This window comes from Manduca sexta, chromosome 27 (genome assembly GCF_014839805.1).
Source record: "Manduca sexta isolate Smith_Timp_Sample1 chromosome 27, JHU_Msex_v1.0, whole genome shotgun sequence".
Taxonomy (NCBI): domain Eukaryota; kingdom Metazoa; phylum Arthropoda; class Insecta; order Lepidoptera; family Sphingidae; genus Manduca; species Manduca sexta.
Genome location: NC_051141.1, coordinates 3,080,856 through 3,098,597, shown reverse-complemented (window position 1 = coordinate 3,098,597; position 17,742 = coordinate 3,080,856). Strand labels below are relative to the sequence as shown.

General features: G+C 38.0%; 1 protein-coding gene across 2 annotated transcripts in view; it reads right to left on the bottom strand.

Moving 5' to 3' along the window:
- The window catches only part of LOC115448541 (dendritic arbor reduction protein 1), a 69,325-nt gene that overhangs the window by 5,127 nt on the left and 46,456 nt on the right, over window positions 1-17,742 (bottom strand). For both annotated transcript variants that reach the window (XM_030175995.2, XM_030175996.2), the window contains exons 3-7: window positions 4,037-4,483; window positions 3,596-3,700; window positions 2,728-2,896; window positions 2,008-2,067; window positions 114-352 (exon numbers count right to left, since the gene is read on the bottom strand). In XM_030175995.2, coding sequence (XP_030031855.1) covers window positions 162-352; window positions 2,008-2,067; window positions 2,728-2,896; window positions 3,596-3,700; window positions 4,037-4,483 — 972 coding nt within the window. In that variant the 3' untranslated portion in view covers window positions 114-161. The remainder of the gene's footprint in view (window positions 1-113; window positions 353-2,007; window positions 2,068-2,727; window positions 2,897-3,595; window positions 3,701-4,036; window positions 4,484-17,742) is intronic.

Here is a 17,742-nt window from a genome sequence, read left to right as displayed (position 1 = left end):
AACTATTCAAGACAAGAGAAATACATGATGACTGAATGCTCGAGTGGTCCTTGTTATCTGAGGCCAGAAATCAGTTTGTGCCATGTCTGCCTAAGTAAAATGTTGATTTGTACCTGAGTGGTGTGTGTGACGGGCGGCTGATCCCCGCCCCTCCTCGCGTGTCATTTGGCGGTCTTGGGCAGGTGGCGCTTCATGTGCAGCGCGAGGTGGTCTGAGCGCGCGAAGGATCGCTCACAGACGGCGCATTTGAACGGCTTGGCGCCGGTGTGTTTGCGGTAGTGGCGCGTCAGCTCGTCGGAGCGCGCGAACCGCCACTCACACTCCGGCCACTGGCATGTGTACGGCTTCTCGCCTGTACCAGTTGGCTACTCAATAACGATACGACACGATGCTTTCAGCATCGGCTATAGCTGACTGCTTGATGCGAATATTTGGATTTCTGCGATTGTCTTAACGAAACCGCTGATTTAGCGATTTTATGTGACTAGCCGATGCTAAAAGTATCGTTTGATCTGGCACGAGGGCGGTCGCTAGCAAACAGAATCGAAATAGAGACGTCGCTGGGACGAATTGCTCCAAAAGCGCACTTTAGTCATTCTTTCAAACCGCATCTACGCCAGGAGGTTAGCAGTGCCAAGTGCCAAGGAGGACGCTCGACCTCTGGCGATATGATTTTAATTAATTTACGTCTTTAGGGACCGTTTAGATGTTCTTTTGCACACCCAAGTAGTGTTATGCATGTTGAACCGAAATCAAATCAATTGCATAAACTGTATAAAGTCTATATACATGTCGTATTAATTATATTTTGACATAGCCTTTTTAGGCATGAATTTGAAACATCTGTACTATCTGTTGCGCAAAAGTAATTTGTTAATAAAACCTCAATTATCTTCACTATGTGCGCATTCTGGTCATTCGGCGTAGCGTCGACTCTGCTTCGACTTGGCAACGGGCTTTTAAGACAGTTCGCAGTATAATGCATCAGGAAAAATATTTTTTTAAATACACCAACAACCAGAAGAAATATGTATATGACAATGTTTAGTCTTTCTGCGCAATAAACAAGTGATCATTAATTTAACACATTAAGTTACTTAACCGTTCTACTGAGGTGATGATTTAAATCAATACGAATCAAGCATTGAAGAATCAAGAATGATTAAATCAGACATTTGTTAATTTGAAACACTTGACCTAATTATTTTAAGAGTTATTTGCTAACAACTTATATATACTTAAATACATAATATACAAAAATGTTTAGAATCAAATACAATTTCTTATTTCCCTTTATAGATGCAACATTCACCTGCAGTCTTAACAAGCGAAATTATATATAAGTTTCCGATAGCAAAAAATAATGAAGCCAATAAAATTCTCGTAAATCCTGATATCAAAACGGCATTTCATCTGCCATTATAACAATCTGATTGTAAAAATACCTTAAAAGTATTAAACGTTACACCACCAAACAAATGAGCGTGGGTGAAGATTCCGGTTTTGCTTTCTATCAATAAGAATATTAGCCATGAAGCCTCAAAACATAAGAAAAAGTGTCTACCCTCGTATATTTGTCGGCTTGATACTGTTTTCTCTATACATATTTAGCGGCGAGGCAGGTACATTTTTACCACGTAGAAAGTAAACGTTCTTAGAAAGCCTGTGTTGAAACTGACCAAGGGATAATGCGCTAGAGAAATCCCTACAGCTACACTTGTCTAAGTTATATTTTCGTTAAAAACTTTCGCAACGCATCAATAGTGGCAATATTATAATAAATGTCGTCAATTGTAACGTTTGGATTCCATTTATACGTCTTACAAAAGAAACATACTACATTTCGCAAATCAGATGTAAAAACGTTTAACTCGCAACGCATTCGTTAATCTAGGTGTTAGAAACTGGTCTAGAGTTACGTCGGTTCCAGTAAATGTTACTAGAGACAACGTTATCTTTATTTGTCGCAGATTCGCAGTACACGGGATTATTGTAAAATAAATTTACCTGTATGTATTCGCTGATGGGCTTTCAGGTGCGAACTCTTCGTGTACACCTTCGTACATCCTGTAGGCGAACAATATTATCAGCTCGGATATTATCATATTCTTATTGATTTTACGGTATTCGTAATGGCTGTATAAAATTTTAATTTCTTGTATTTTATTTCGGTTGAATTATTAGGATAAAACATACAAATTACTATAATATTAACAAAACTTGTAGATCTTTCTTGCGTTTTAAAGGTTATGGTAATTACCAATCCAGTGAAGTTACTAGTACTGTTAGTACATCGCCCGTAAGGTTCACCCTTAACAAGGGAGCGCTACTCATTGCGGAAGCCATAAAAATTCCTAACTGCTCGCGATTCTCATTTCTTTCTACGAAGATAAATACAACGTCGTTCGTCGTCGTCGCTTACCATCAGGCGACTCAGTTGTTTCCCAACTTGGTAAAGAATATATGCAAAACGTTGTTGGTGATAGGATAGATGCATTCTAGAAGTCTATAACCCTTGTAAGTGCGCGGCGTACCGGGATCAGCTTGGGTGTATACGGGCATATTTGTGTCGACTCACGAAGGAGAATCATCATCAATCGTTACTTTATTTGGCCATTCCACTGACCATCAGGTACAGATGAGACACATTGTCGTGACCGCTAACTTATAAAAAACGAACTGATAACTCCCTAATCTTTCGCTGTAGAAACATACAAAGTAACTTACCGATGAAATCGCAATGATGGACTCTTCTCTTCTCTAATTCAGGATTGTTCCGCCTGTTGTACTTGACAGGGGGTGGCGGCGCGAGCCGGGAGTGGGGCAGCGGGTGTTGGTGCTGAGGTGGCACCGGCGGCGCCTGCTGCGGCGCCATCGGCAGCGGCTGCACCATCGGCTGCGGACATCCAAGTACGTTCGTTAAATGCCATCAGCTTACAAACTGTGGTTGTGATCAGTATTGTGTTTTTGCTGATTCATTATTTTTGATAATATTATATATATATATATCTGTAAAAAAATAATATAACAAAATAATAATATAAAAAAATACTACAACATGTACTGTCTAAACACTGTTTTTAAAGAATTTTAATTGACAAAGGATTTGTATTTTTTGTGTTTGATTTAAATTTCTGTTCACGGTAGGATGAGGCAATTGGGTATTATTTATTTTGATTGGTTTGTTCCCGGGATCGGATTTGAGATTAGGATCGTTTATTGAAAACGTCTAATAGGCGTGAACACATGTAAATTCATTGTTTATATTATTTGATGCCTAAAATCGCATCGCGGCATATTGATATTAGTACATTTATACAGATAATGCATCTGGCAGTAATGATGGTATCTACATAAGTCATATCTCAACTCGCGTTATGAAACAGCGGGTCAAACGCCTGTCATGCTAAGCAGGCTTAATAACTGACGTACATCAAGACCTATACACACAAAGATACATATATTATAAAAAAAGATCTCGTAACGGGTTCGATTTTCTGGTTGGGATTGCGAAAACTCAGACCAGTTGGCGGATTGAATCGACACCTTGCAGCTCAAGGTTGGAAAGTGGTTGGTCGAACGTGGCTGCCCTTACCTGTGAATGGTGATGAGGATGCGGCGGCTGGTGCGGCGGCAACAGCGGACCGCGCAGCAGCGGCGGCGGGTGGTACGGCGGCGGCGGCGTCCGTCGCGGGGCCCCCTGACAAACACACATTAATGCTTTCCAACCTACATCCACTCTCCGAACACCACTTACATAGGTATACCGAATATACCACAACATAACTCCATTTTGCACGCGCAGGAAATTGCAATCTCTCCAATTGATATACATTTATGCGGGTCGTCTTAAATGTCCAACGTGCGTCTCTTTTACTATTTGCGTCATAAATACGCTTCAATTTCCTACTACATCAACCTGAAGTTGCTGTAAATGCTAAAGCACGCATTAATAAAGATACAAATCGCTTGGCAGGAGATGGTACCATCTGTCGCGAGCAGAGACGCATAGCATCGTTTGACAGTGTAGTGTTACCTGTATGGAGTTGCCGGGACTGCCTTGGTCGGAGCCTGGTGGCGTCAGCGGCGACATGTAGACGAGCCGCGAGGGCGGGTACTTGGCGAAGGAGGGCGCCACCTGGTGCTGCTGCGGCGGCTGGTGCTGCGGCGGTTGCGGGTGCGCGTACGTGGGCGGCGCGCACAGCCGCTCCGTCTTGATTTCGAGGGGGCTGAGCAGCGGCGTGGCGCACTCCTCAAGCAGCACCTCGTCCGCCTCCAGCTTGACGTGAGTCGCGCCGAGGGGCGCAAGCATGTTCGCGTTCTCGGGGTCGATGTTCCTGATGGAGGAGGCGATGTCCTCCCAGAGGGCGGGCCGGAGGAACGCATCGTCGCGGGAAGAGGTGCCGCCATCGAAAAGGTCCATGTGGGCGGGCGCCAACGATGCGCCCTCCTGCTTGCACAGCAGCGACTCTAGTTCAGATGTCTGGAATGACATTAGTTCTACTGTAAATGTCATCCTCGTACATATTTCATGTTTTATGGAAAACACGGTTTATCTGCATAATAGCGATCTGGATTTAATGTTGCCATTATCGGAGCGTGCTCTACGTCTTATCGAGTTACATGTCACACTCAGGGACTCATTTTGAAATGTGTTATTTGCGTCAGTACATTCGAAGATCAACAAAAATAATATAGTATTGCGATTTATTGCTACATACACACACACAAACGATTCTACCCCATAGGAGCCGGCAGAGACTATGGATTAAAAAATTACTCAATTCTGGCACAATTCTCTCGCTTTCTCCACCTTCATCAATCTTTTCATGCATTGTTGCCGACTCAGGGTAGTTTTGACTTGGCCAGTGCCCAGAATGTCTGACATTTGATGTTTCGATGCAGTCAACCCCTACCGCGGCGGCTGTTCCATCCTAACTCGCTTATATATCTATTTTGTCAGTCATCAAGCATCCATCTTCTCCAAATACCAAAATTGCCCGATTGATTATTATTACTTTGTAATTTTGTCGTGAAATTATTTATATTAGTCACAATATAGTATAGTATAGCTTATTTCTTAAGATTTTTCTTGAGTATTCATAATTAAAACTATTTGTTTATTAAAGAGATATGTTGCAAGTCGTATTGTATCTGTTTTAGAATGTGAAGAAAGTTTTTAATAAAAGTCAGATACGTGCAAACATAAATACCTCATCAGGATTTGCGGTTACCTAGATATATTCCGTATTTTCCGATATTCGTACCGTATTTTTACAAAAACTAAATGACACCTTCGTTATTTTTTTAACAAAATTCATCAATCACCCATAAGTCGATTATGAATCTCTGGGGGAATCCTCGATATTCGGTAAACTTCGGACAGCATGCGCGGAGTGCGGCCCTGGTACCCATTAGCATACAATGGGGTTCAGCCCACGCGCCTGCGCAGGTGACGCTACGGCTTTCTTATGTCATTTAATACGAGATTTTTTTCTTTCACAAAAACTTTATGTTGATTTAGATAGCGCGGTATATATTAGTGTCGTAAAATATCTTCGGATAATACACGATGTAAATCTGATAGGTAAATATTGCGATCGATTTATTTTTGCCGGTAAGAGTTCAGTTATATAGGACACGATTTGTACAGGACTGTAAACGTTCATGGTTTTATAATTTGGTAAAGTTTGTAAAAAGGGAATTGTTGATAAGTTGCTTCGGATCCTCTACTAGAGCTCTAAATATTTATATGACCATTTTTTATGTCCTAGGACAACAACACGTTAATAGAATATTGCATATCCTATAAAACAATCACTCATCATTCAAAGCATTACAAAAAAAATACCACATAAATTGTGTCATTGTCTGTGTATCTGGAAACCTAGCAAATGATTATTAATTTCAAGAATAGTTCCTAGGGTGGGATCATGTGAATGGCATAGAACACAATTAGATTAAATCCGTATTCGCCATGTAAAATAGCACGAGCGGCTGATTGCGGAATCCGCCTTAGCTTAGAGTGCACTCGTGCTGACATCATTCCGTTGAGCCCCTCACAATGGCCGCCAGGGATCCAGTGAAATGTTTAACTTACCAATCAACGATGTTGATGTTTCATGATGTATTTTTATATAGACTATTCTATATGTGTTATTATGTGTAAAGGTTTGTGAGGATGTGTGTGAATCATTCAAAATTAGACTTATTAAATAGGAATATAGAGTCCTGAATGAATACGAGGGTATTTTATTCCACAAAATTTCATAGAATTTTTCCGCGGACATGTCCGCGAGTTTGTACTCGTATATAACATATAATGTATAAAAACATTTAACTATAGGTTATTATAACCTATTTCTTTCATTGTGTGCCCATTAGACATATTTGCTGAAAAGTTCCGCAGTGGATTGAATTTCAAAGCCTAATTTATTACGTGTGTCTGGGGAGTCGGCAAATTGGGTTAATGAGCAAGAAAGTTATGAAAAATAATTTCTGGATTGTAGTTATCGTATATGAGAATCTATATTACTTGCAATAGTACTTTAGTACAGTAATACTTTAATATAATTACTGGGCATTATGACACTCCACAACTCAGAATGACGAGCGTTATTCCCATGCAGTGCTTTATAATTTTAAGTTTAGGCCAGTACAGCTACTGCTCTAAGACAGCCGCTCTCTCAATAATGCTCGCCATGTTATTTATATATATATATATATATTTAATGATGCATGATGTACACTGGAAATAATAAGACTTAACATCTCATGTCTCAGGATGACGAGGGCAGTGTAATAACAAACAATACTTTATAATCCAAGGCGTTGGATGGTGTTTTTACTGTTTATGGGCAATCGTATCGCTTATCATCAGGCGAACGGCAAGCTCGTCTCATCATTCTAAGTAATAAAATATGTGAAAAATAAAATACCTATACCTTATAATGTGTTATTGTGTATGTGATAAGACAAACTATATATGTAAATAGGGATGTCGATAAGGTTAAAACATTGTTATCTATGTTTACCTTACATTGTTTAACATTTGTGCTGAAGGAGGGGCGTTATCTTTAACATAAGTAGGTAATTATCGTTATATTACATATGTATAAATTAAATATTGGTTGTATAGGTTTATGTTAAGTTTGAAGGACATAGAAGCCGGCCGGGCAAGAGGAATTAGGTAGTGTTCGCGGCCCCGCTTGTAAAAAGGAGGGATCACACTTTCTTGAAACAAATGCCTTAGGGTGTATATTATTTAAGTAAGCTGACATGTTAATACAATATAATATGGTAAAATTTCTTTTGGTATGAAAAGGATTACGTGAAATAATGATTATTTATTTGGTATAACTATTCTTAGTTCCAGAAAACAATATATGTTCACATTTTAGATAATTAAGTTTTAAGGCCTGTTAATTCCGTTCCTAAGATATCTGGACTATAAGTACGGTATACTAGACGTATAAGTTATGATTGTCATAGAAATTAACATTAACTAATAATAATAAACCCTTCTCGCCGAATTTTAGCCTGAATCTCAACGGAGGTCAGCCAGGTATGCAGGAGATATAGCGCATAAGTATGTGTGTAACACATACTTATGCGCTATATGTGCGTGTACACAGTTGCCCTCTCTGTTCCTTATTCTCATAGTCTGCTGAGACGGCAAACCGTCATGACTGAAGAGAGATTAGGCGCAAGACCAACGGTTTTACGTGGTTTCCGAAGCACGGAGGTTATCACAACGCCAACTTCCTGACGAGTTGCGACTGAGTAATTTTTAAGAGGGAAAAACTCAGTCACATTGTTTTTGGCCTGACCGGGTTTCGAATCTAAGACCTCTGCACCGAAGTTGTACTCGTACCATCTAATAAAACTACGCCTTCGATACAGTCGAATACTTGATATAGGCATAAGTAAAACATTTGTATCCATTTCTAGAACATAAGTTTTTCATAGGCCTCTGATCACAATTATCCACAGTCATAAATGCGAAAGTAATTTTGTTTGTGTCTTTATCTTCTATGTTAACATGATGAAACCACTGAACTGATTTCATTGATGTTTGGTATGAAGATAGATTAAGCCCTTGGGAAAGACAAAGGCTATTTTTCATCCCGCAGGAGTACACGTTACGGATTTTATCCCGGAAAAACGGATGCGGGAGAAGCTGGGAGAAAAAGCTAGTACTATTAAATTATGGTTACTACAAGTAGAGTTGTGAATGTTATAGATATGTTACAGTGGCGAAGGGTGAAATTTTTCAAAAGGCAATCCGCGGCAAATAATTGCTTTAATATTTCGCGGCCAATTTAAAAGAAAACAAAAACTAAGATAAAAGTAAATAAACCTAAGAGAGAAGTCGGTAGGAATTGCGTTATATGGACGCTTCGCCACTGATATGTTACTTGGGTGGCTACATTCGGTATAAAAGTAACTGAACAAATTCAAAATTTCAAATCGCCTTTAAACTTTTGCGTCTTTATCAACAAACGCATTGTCTTTCCGAAAACAAATGTCAAAGAGTTATTTTTATATAAAATTCAGAAAAAAAGGATATTTCGATTGAAGTTAATGTAGAAGTGAGTTTAAGCTTTGACTTTGTTCATATACTTTTGTGGCTAACTGTACCTGTTCTAAGTGTAGGTACATCAAATACAATAGACATCATTATTTGGGTAAACATTTGCAATTTCTGAAACACTATCCTTCCAATACAATAATAATATAACAAACATTGTATACAGTGAATTCATTATATGCAAGATATATGCAGTCAGTAGTCCCTTACAACTGACCTACGACAGGAGATCTGGAGCTGCAATGTTTCTGTTCTATAGCAATGAATGGAGCTTACAATTATGGGATAATCTTACATTGTACTTAGGCCTTTCGCTTAAGGAAAAGTAAAATGGTAGCAAATTTTCATTTGTGGATAACGTCTACTAATATATTTGGTTTGGTTACATTTTAAATAATCAATCTTGTTTGTTTTGTATGCAACTTATACGAAATAATCATTTGTTAAATCACTAACCAGTAATTGCTAAACGTGTACATACTATTCAATTACATTAAACAATTAATACAATACGCGTGTAATGCCTAACAGAGCAAATAATTCGCGCATGTAAATCAATTCAACATGGCCAGTTCAGTAATTGAGTTAAGGATTGGAGCCCCCTGCGCTGGCAGTGTATCAAATGGAACCTCTTTGGAAGTTGGTGTCGCAACACGCCGGACCGCGCGAATTCCTTCCATGACCTTTGCGGATCGAACGATTGCGTAGCGACTCCTCTACCACTAACGGCTTGAGCAATGAGCGCCGCCGACACAGATTACAGCGCAGAGCGGTCACAGCGTTAACCGATCGCTATCTCGATTAATAACCCGCTGCGATAACATGTCGCTGCTGACTGGACACAGACGGATTCTTTCCTTCGCGGCTTGGCCGATGTTTTCATTAAATCACGGTCGAAATGTTTGTTTTAGGTTAGTTGGGTAACGGAGTTGTTGGGTATGATTAATAGAACAAGCTTTGATTTGGAATAATTTAATCATGAATTCGGCAACTATTAAAAAAGTATCCATTAAACTTAATATACTTACTTATTTCACAATCTAACATTAGGCCCCGGCATATCCGTCTGCGGACAAAGCAAATCTTGATCACAACAAACCTGTATCATAAAATCAATGGCCATAATTTAATCACTTTCAAATGTGCCAAGTATAATTTACCATAAACGGAGAGGCGTATCGCTTACTCTTTGGCGATAGTGGTCCGCCAGGTGGCGCGCTCGCTTCAGCTTAGTTCATTTACAAGGCAAGCTAAATCAGTCGGCCATAGTGAATAGACAGGCTATTGTGAAATTAAAGAACCACCCGCAGGTCTGCTGGCTGATGAAACGCGCACTTGCACCAGTTATCTATAATCTAACAGATTGTGCCCGTTTCGAATCTCGCGTGGCAAGTGATTAAATTCATTTACAACTTATCTTCTATCGATTATAAACAAAGGTTAGGTGTTTTTGTGAATTTATGGGCTTGTGTAATAAGAATAGTTTATGTCTATTGCGTTGAATGTAGTGCTATAATATAGTTGTTTGTTATGTAGTGTAACTTTATGTAGATTATTAAGCTTTGTAATGATTTGTTTATAGAAAGAAAAGTGTTTGGAATATGGGTGGGTAGTACAAAACCGAAGTTACGCAAGTATTTATTTATTTACCATTTGATAAATGTACAATGAAATTGTTTGGGTGCCAAACGTAGCGATAGCCTCGCCTTCCATCAAAAAATAGGATGGAAATATCAACCAATCGCAAGGGTCACTAAAGGCAGTGTTGCAACTCTAACCATTTTTTTTTCGCGGGGAAAAAAGTTTTGTATCTACCATCACTTGGTGAGTTAGTGGCGCGGTTATGTTGGTTAGACCGGTCTTACGGCCCAATTTCGACACACGGAAGCATAACATCATCCGAGCGAGCATTGGACTGCATCCCTAACCCTATGTTTACCCTACAACGGCATAAAACCCGCGGTGACCTTTTTCGGGTACATACGATACGGCCCCGGGACACCTCTAAACCTTGGAGGCATAAAAGCATAAACCCATTTACACAATTATATAAAAAATTACAACATGGTCTACCACACTATTGTAAACTCTGCTTAAGCTTTAAAAGTATTAATGAAATCCACATAAATTATTATGAATTCAAACAGGTATTCGAATATAGCTTGCGTAGATGATTGCATTGAATGAATTCAAACACCTTATTTAGAGTCATAGGACGCGCTCTCACAATGGACGGCGAGAGCTCCGAGCTCGCACAAATATTGGTCCCTGTAGTTAGCACATATCTTCGGGGAAAGGTGGTCCAAAAACCGTTCATAACTAGCAAACATTGTTTACGCGACCACACTGATATTCACGCTACATTAAACTAGATACGTGGGTGTCATAATTTAATTTAGCTCCGCCCGCGATCGCTTTTACTACGAATTGTATTATTAAAAAAATAAATGTTTCTAATTAAGTTTGGCAATTAATCATAAGTATTTAGGTCTAACGTCATGAGTCATAATATAAATTATTATGTTTTTGACAGAAGCGTGCCTGAAACTGTATGTCAATAATACCTACGGCAGGCTTTTAATGTGCGTGGTAGCGTCATTTCAATTAATAGGTAAATATACATACTTTTTATTTAGGTAAGTATGATAGCTGCGTTCTGATTGGTGGTTTCCGAGATAATGACGTTGACGCATCGAACGCATTCATAAATAGAATAGAGTTGGTGGCGCGTCGCGTCGCGGCGCCCGATATCGACCAATGGCGTCACGTCACTCGACGCCGCGCGCTGCCGTCAGTCGTCACGTTGCACAGAAAAAACGACATTCAGTTGGTGTGTCGCGTTACGGTTCACTGTCATCTACATTGTGTTCTTAATTTAAACAATTATCTAATACATGGTTTAGAAAATTACATTACATGCTTACGGTAGGCAAATGGAGAATGAATTAATTGAAACATTTTACACAATCAAGCATTACATCATCTGAAACGCTAGTTTCAGCAGTGAATCGCTGTAATGATCAATGCTATTCTAATCTAACTACCACAGTGACTAAGACTATCCCTCGATTACTTGTTTATAAAGCTACAAAATCTGTTAATATTCCTGACTAAATACTATGTTTCAGTAACTTGGTTATAGAAGTTTGAGTCAAATAAACACTCGAAATATTAACTCAGCAGTAATTACACACACACATTCACACCCTTCTACTACAATATGATATAATTTTTATGGCCTTTGTATCAGGAACTAAGAACAATAAACTATTTGATCACAACACGCAATACCTACATCTAAAAGCAAATGGGGATAATTCCCTTTTTATTTATAGGATCGAGTGGAAAATACTAGCATGGAGTAGTAGGGGATTTGTAATGCCAACTACGTTTGGATTCTAAGAGTGATTCAAGAATAACTTGGAAGAGATAATTTCATTTTTATGCTATAAGAAGAGTTTTTATTCAACAAAACGTAGATACAATTGCACTAAAACAATAGCAACACTAATTACATATATATTCGCAGCAGTCGCCTTTACCAATAAACGGCCTGCTTGTCCCGGCATTCCGTTGTATAAAAATATAGTGTTCGAATATCGTCGAGGTCCCAAAGGAACGCCTGATAATTGGTTCGTCACACGTAATATGTCTATCTTTATTAAATGACACCAAGAAATATGTCATGTACACACGAACATAGACGTTTCTATATGTCTAAAATGTCTTTATGAATAAAATGAAGAAATAAAGGCAACTTTTATAAAGACGTAATCAAGCATTTGTGGAATTTGACACACAAATTATTTTGCTTGATCTAAAAACTTTAATCTAAACAACATCAATGAATTGTTATAGTTGTGTTAGTTGTTTTAGACTACTGTAGATTTATTTATACAGGCTATTGGCGTATAATCCATTTAAGAAATTCTAGGAACTAGTTAATGCTTACATCATATTAGTATACGTCAAAGACTAACATATTGCACGTATTGTTAAAAGCCCTAATCTATAATATATTATGCAGTAATCACAGATTGTAATTAATTATATTTCTATTTCATGACGCCTCAGTACGTCAGCAGTGGGATCCTACTGTATATCGGCATCCAATCGAGTTCGCGTGACCAGCGCCAATACGAAAAGCTAATACTATCCTTCGCAAATGGTCACTTCACATAGATTAATTAATAATTGCTTTAGCTCTTTACGGCTGATTTTACACGCTAGATTTTTCGTGCTAATTCGATAGAATTAATACGATTAGACGTTATGCCTTTTTACATATATTCTTAGAAAACTCAGTCGTGTAAGTCTTTTTATGCTAAATGATGATTCAAAATTAATCCCTACATTATTGTTACTGCATAATTATACTGCGAATTCACTGTTTATGGATTATCCACTCAGAGTGTAATCGCTAATGATAATTTGTTTTAAAGAGTGTTACAACGTACTCAAGTACTAAAATATACTCGAGGTTAGTATTTGTGCTCGATACATTAATCCTTTCTCATGTTTCAAAATTGGTGAATCGAGGTATTTTGAAACTTTTATCTACGCTTTAAGGATTCAAGCTATATAAGGTAAGAGAGCCTCATTGGATTTCGGCTGAAATCTGAAAACAAGTTTTGGTGAGTCAATAGCTTTTTTGAAGTGAGCTAACAAATTCGACTGGCTTTACGTTTTACATATATCACTATACATATTTCGCCGCGGGTTAACACTAATAAGGGTTATCAGAGATTTGCTGAGCTTTATCGCTTGGTGTTATGAAATGTGCGTTGTCGATCTTGCAAGATTGTTGCAGTGGTGAGTAAGATAGTCTTGTATTTCTCTTTGGTATGTGACATAGTCGATGGGAGATACATCCTCTACCTTCTGCCATTGTCTCTTACTTACAAATGTCAACGCACCTTTAAATACGGGCATTCCGATATCTCTAAGCACATTTTTTACAAAGTTATTTCGTAAAAGCTGTCTGCTAATCAAAAACGAAAGTTGAATTTGAATTCTTTTAAGGATTGCGATGTCTAATTTATATGTTCGCGAGTCGCGGCATATGTCAGCTGTATTCTCCAATAGCTTTGACCTTTCTTGTAATTTGTATCCTCATACGAAAGGAATTAAAATTACCTTTTCATCCCGTTATGGCATTGTTTGTTCAGCGAGTCGCGAGCCGACCCGTGCCGCGTTGTACCGACGCTCTATTTCCATAATTCAACTGTACGCCCACTTCTCTCATTCTTCAATACGTAACAACACAAAAGATCATAAATGAACCTGACGCGCTCTTAACACCGAGATGTAAAGTTTAAAATGTAACCAAAAATAGTTGGTTAACGGTAAAGCTCGCTTCGATGTAGGTAATCGCCGCAACATCGACATTATAATTATTCTTACCAACTATTGTTGGTACAATGTGAGGAAAGTTAAACACGACGTTATTATCTTATGGTAATTTGGAGAAATAAAATAAATCACACGTTTTTAAACGTCCGTCATTAATGCTAATTGTTCAGAATCGATTCAATTAAGGCGCGTACCGTTTGGTAAAACAATTTATGAAGACAAGTTATTTCTTAAATCTTAATATCGATTTACGCAGAATTATAAAATATAACGTCTTCTATCGCTTGCATTTGCCCCCCAATTCGAAGTGGCAATAACTAATAATATTTTTTTATATGCCGAGGGTTGCCGGGCGGGCGGCGGCACGCGGCGGCGGGCGGAGCGCGGCTGGGCGGGCGGCGATCGATACCCAACGCCGCCCATCGCGCCGCAGTGGGGGCACCACGTGTGCTTTACATTTACATGACGACTATGTAAATGTGGTTATCGCTTCCAAATTATAATTAATGTTATTTTAGTCTCATTACAGAAGATGTAATTATGTTGAGAGATACATAGAGCAGAGTAGTAATTGAATGGTAATTAATAAAAGTAAATTAAAAGTCCTTGATAAAGGATGCTTTAGACTTAGTAATTATTTGGTATTGCTCGCGGCTTTGTCCGTGCGAACAGCCTTTCCCGCAACAAAAGTTCTTAAAGCATGGCATACCATGTTGCGGCATTGATGGCATCATAATGCCATCCCCATATAAAACACAGACTGAAAATTCCATTACATCCGATAGGAGTGAATTATCATGATAAAATGTAGGGCCCATGTCTTAATCCAAGATATAGCCTACCCGTATGTCAAATATCGTCCGTTCAGTTGTGTCTGCTTTTCCTTCAAACAATACGAACATTGTTAACAACTTCCATTTATAATATTACTAGCTTCCGCCCGCAGCTTCGCCCGCGTGGATTTCGGGTTTCAAAAATGGAGAAGGTGCTCAATTTGTCGGGATGTTTTTTTAATTTATGGTGGTATGCAGGTGGTCCGATTGTCCGGTCAGGGTCTGATGATGGGATCCTGGTGAAATCGAAGGAACTTTTAACCATTAAGGTTGCACACGAATTGACGGAAGCTTAAAAATGGAGTAACTTCTCCCGTTTTTCCCAACATTTTCTATCACTGCTATGCTCTTATTAATTGTAGCGTGATGAAAAGTATACTATAACCAGCTCAGGAGTATGAAAAATAATTGTACCAAGTTAAGTTAAAATCCGTCGAGTAGTTTTTGTTTCTATAACGGTTATACAGACAGACAGACAAAAATTTTACTAATTGCATTTTTGGCATCAGTGTCGATCCCTAATCACCCCAGTTATTTTGGAAATATATTTCATGTACAGAATTGACCTCTCTACAGATTTATTATAAGTATAGATATGCAAAAGTAGCTCAAAAATTGTCCATAACGAAAACATGCATTTTAAAGTAAGACAAAAGAAATAATATCGTGAAGCCAACCAAATAACTAATGATATATTAAATTTTGTGTCTGTTCAATTTAGTCGGGTCCGCGATGTCACTTTTGTTGAGTTTCAGAACGCGACATTACATTATTATATTCTGTGCTCCAACGCACACTGCTTTGATGTTAGGAACACACCTACATTGCTTAGACAACAGTGAACTTTATACAATAGCAATAAAGCTCAAATTGACTCTACGTATTAGTTAGAAAACGTTTGTATGGGAAATAGAAAAATGCTGTTTTGAGGATTTTCCCGGCAATTATTCGAATTTTTCTCACCTTTTAAACCTTCCCTAGACCTCCACGAATAATTCAAGACCAAGATAAGATAAATCCGTTCAGCCGTTCTCGAGTTTTAGCGAGACTAACGAACAGCAATTCATTTTTATATATATAGATTAAGAAAAGGATTAAGATAAGAAACAGTATTTGATGTTTCAATATAATAAGGTGCAGTGCGATAATACAGTACTTTTTATTTTGAACTTGTAGGTATTACTGTTTACGGACCGTCCTTACGATCAAGGAAGCCTTATGCCTTTTTAAATATTGCATAAAATGGTTTGTTTCTAAGACTGTATATATAAAGGCATTGCCTATGCATATTACTGTGCTTTACAAACATATTATAATAATATCAACCCTGTATTATAATACTGTCCCACTGTTGGGCACGGGCCCCTTCTACTACTTAGAGGGATTACAAATATATTGGCATCAATTAATTTTGCGTTCACAAAAAACATAAAACAATTCCCACGTAGCTCCGTGTATTTGGAATTATTGTAATTTGAGTCATGTTTACATTTCCCATAAGTTCGGTAAATGTTAATTTTAGGGGTAAAGACGGGGTGAGTTGGCCATCGCTAAACAGAAACGTGTTAGCTTATATTGTACGAGGGTGGTTAATGGAAGCCCGTGGATACATCTTCCGTTGCAATAAATTGATATTTAATTTGTATAAATGATCAGGTAACATTAAAATAAGTATGGTTGGTATCTTTCGTTGCTTTTTTTAATTATGTCCTAATTTCATATACTTTACGTAAATTTTTGTGACTATAGTATGTTAATTTTAAATTTCGTAATGTATACAAAAAGAGAATCTGAGTTAAAGTGTTAATATACCTTACAATATGTATACTTTAAGTATAATATACCAATTTACAAGCAACTACAGTTGACACAAAATAAATATATCTTTCCACAAAAATAAATAGTCGATATAAATATATAATTTGAGCAATTATGAAACAAGTAATATCTTTTTAAAAAGTAAGTAATTCTAAATAAGTATGAAGTAAAAGAATTAATAGTGTTCATTATAGTTTAATATTAATCAGAAGTTGATGCAATCAATAGACAATTTAATTGAAATAACACAACACCCACACACAGGGTAGGCAGAGGTGCAACCAGGGCATCAACTTTACACCAAGTGCGTTCCGTCCCATGATATGATTGCAGGCGAGCCTATCACCATATCGAGCACAAATTGCAGATCGGGGACTGATGATGAAAAACTCTAATATTACTTTCGCCGACCCGGGTTTCGTACCCGGGATCTGAGAGCAGTGGTCGTCCTGCACACACATACAACTACGCTACCGAAATAGGTAGGGTTTAAAGACAATGTTTTCAATAAAAAAAACATCTGGACGTAATGTCATATGGTTGATTTTCACTAAATGTTCATAAAAATATTTAGAATAAAAACAAAGGCAAACCAAAAAAAACCGTGGGCAACGATAGAGCACTTATACAGTTTTCAGTTTTATCTCAAAAGTTCTCAAGAGAAATACAAATTCTGAAGTATAGCATTGACAGTGTTGGTATCTGTCTGTCGATCATAAATCTGATTGTAAGAACGCCACACAAACGAGTGCGTGTGCGCATGTGAGTGGCTGATAACGCATCGCATTAGCAGCGACTGACGCAGCACATGCAGCTACTCATGCTGTGTCACTAAGCTTTCAAGGCATATTGTTGAGAAAGCGCTTGAATCATCATAAACGCCATGTTTTCCTTAACTTGATTGAGGATGTAAGAGACAATTACTATTATTAATAATTTGGCTAACGCATAAACTAAGGTAAGAATATTATATTATTTAGTTATGTTAGTAGGAACAATCTCATTTGTTTTTGCATAATACGTAATCAAATGAGATTGCATTTCGTTTCAAAATAATCAATACAAACCATTCCGGTATATCTCAAAGTGATTAGCGCGTTATTCCATTTGTAAAAAAGCAATAGTTAAGAGGGCACCACCGCGTCGGCG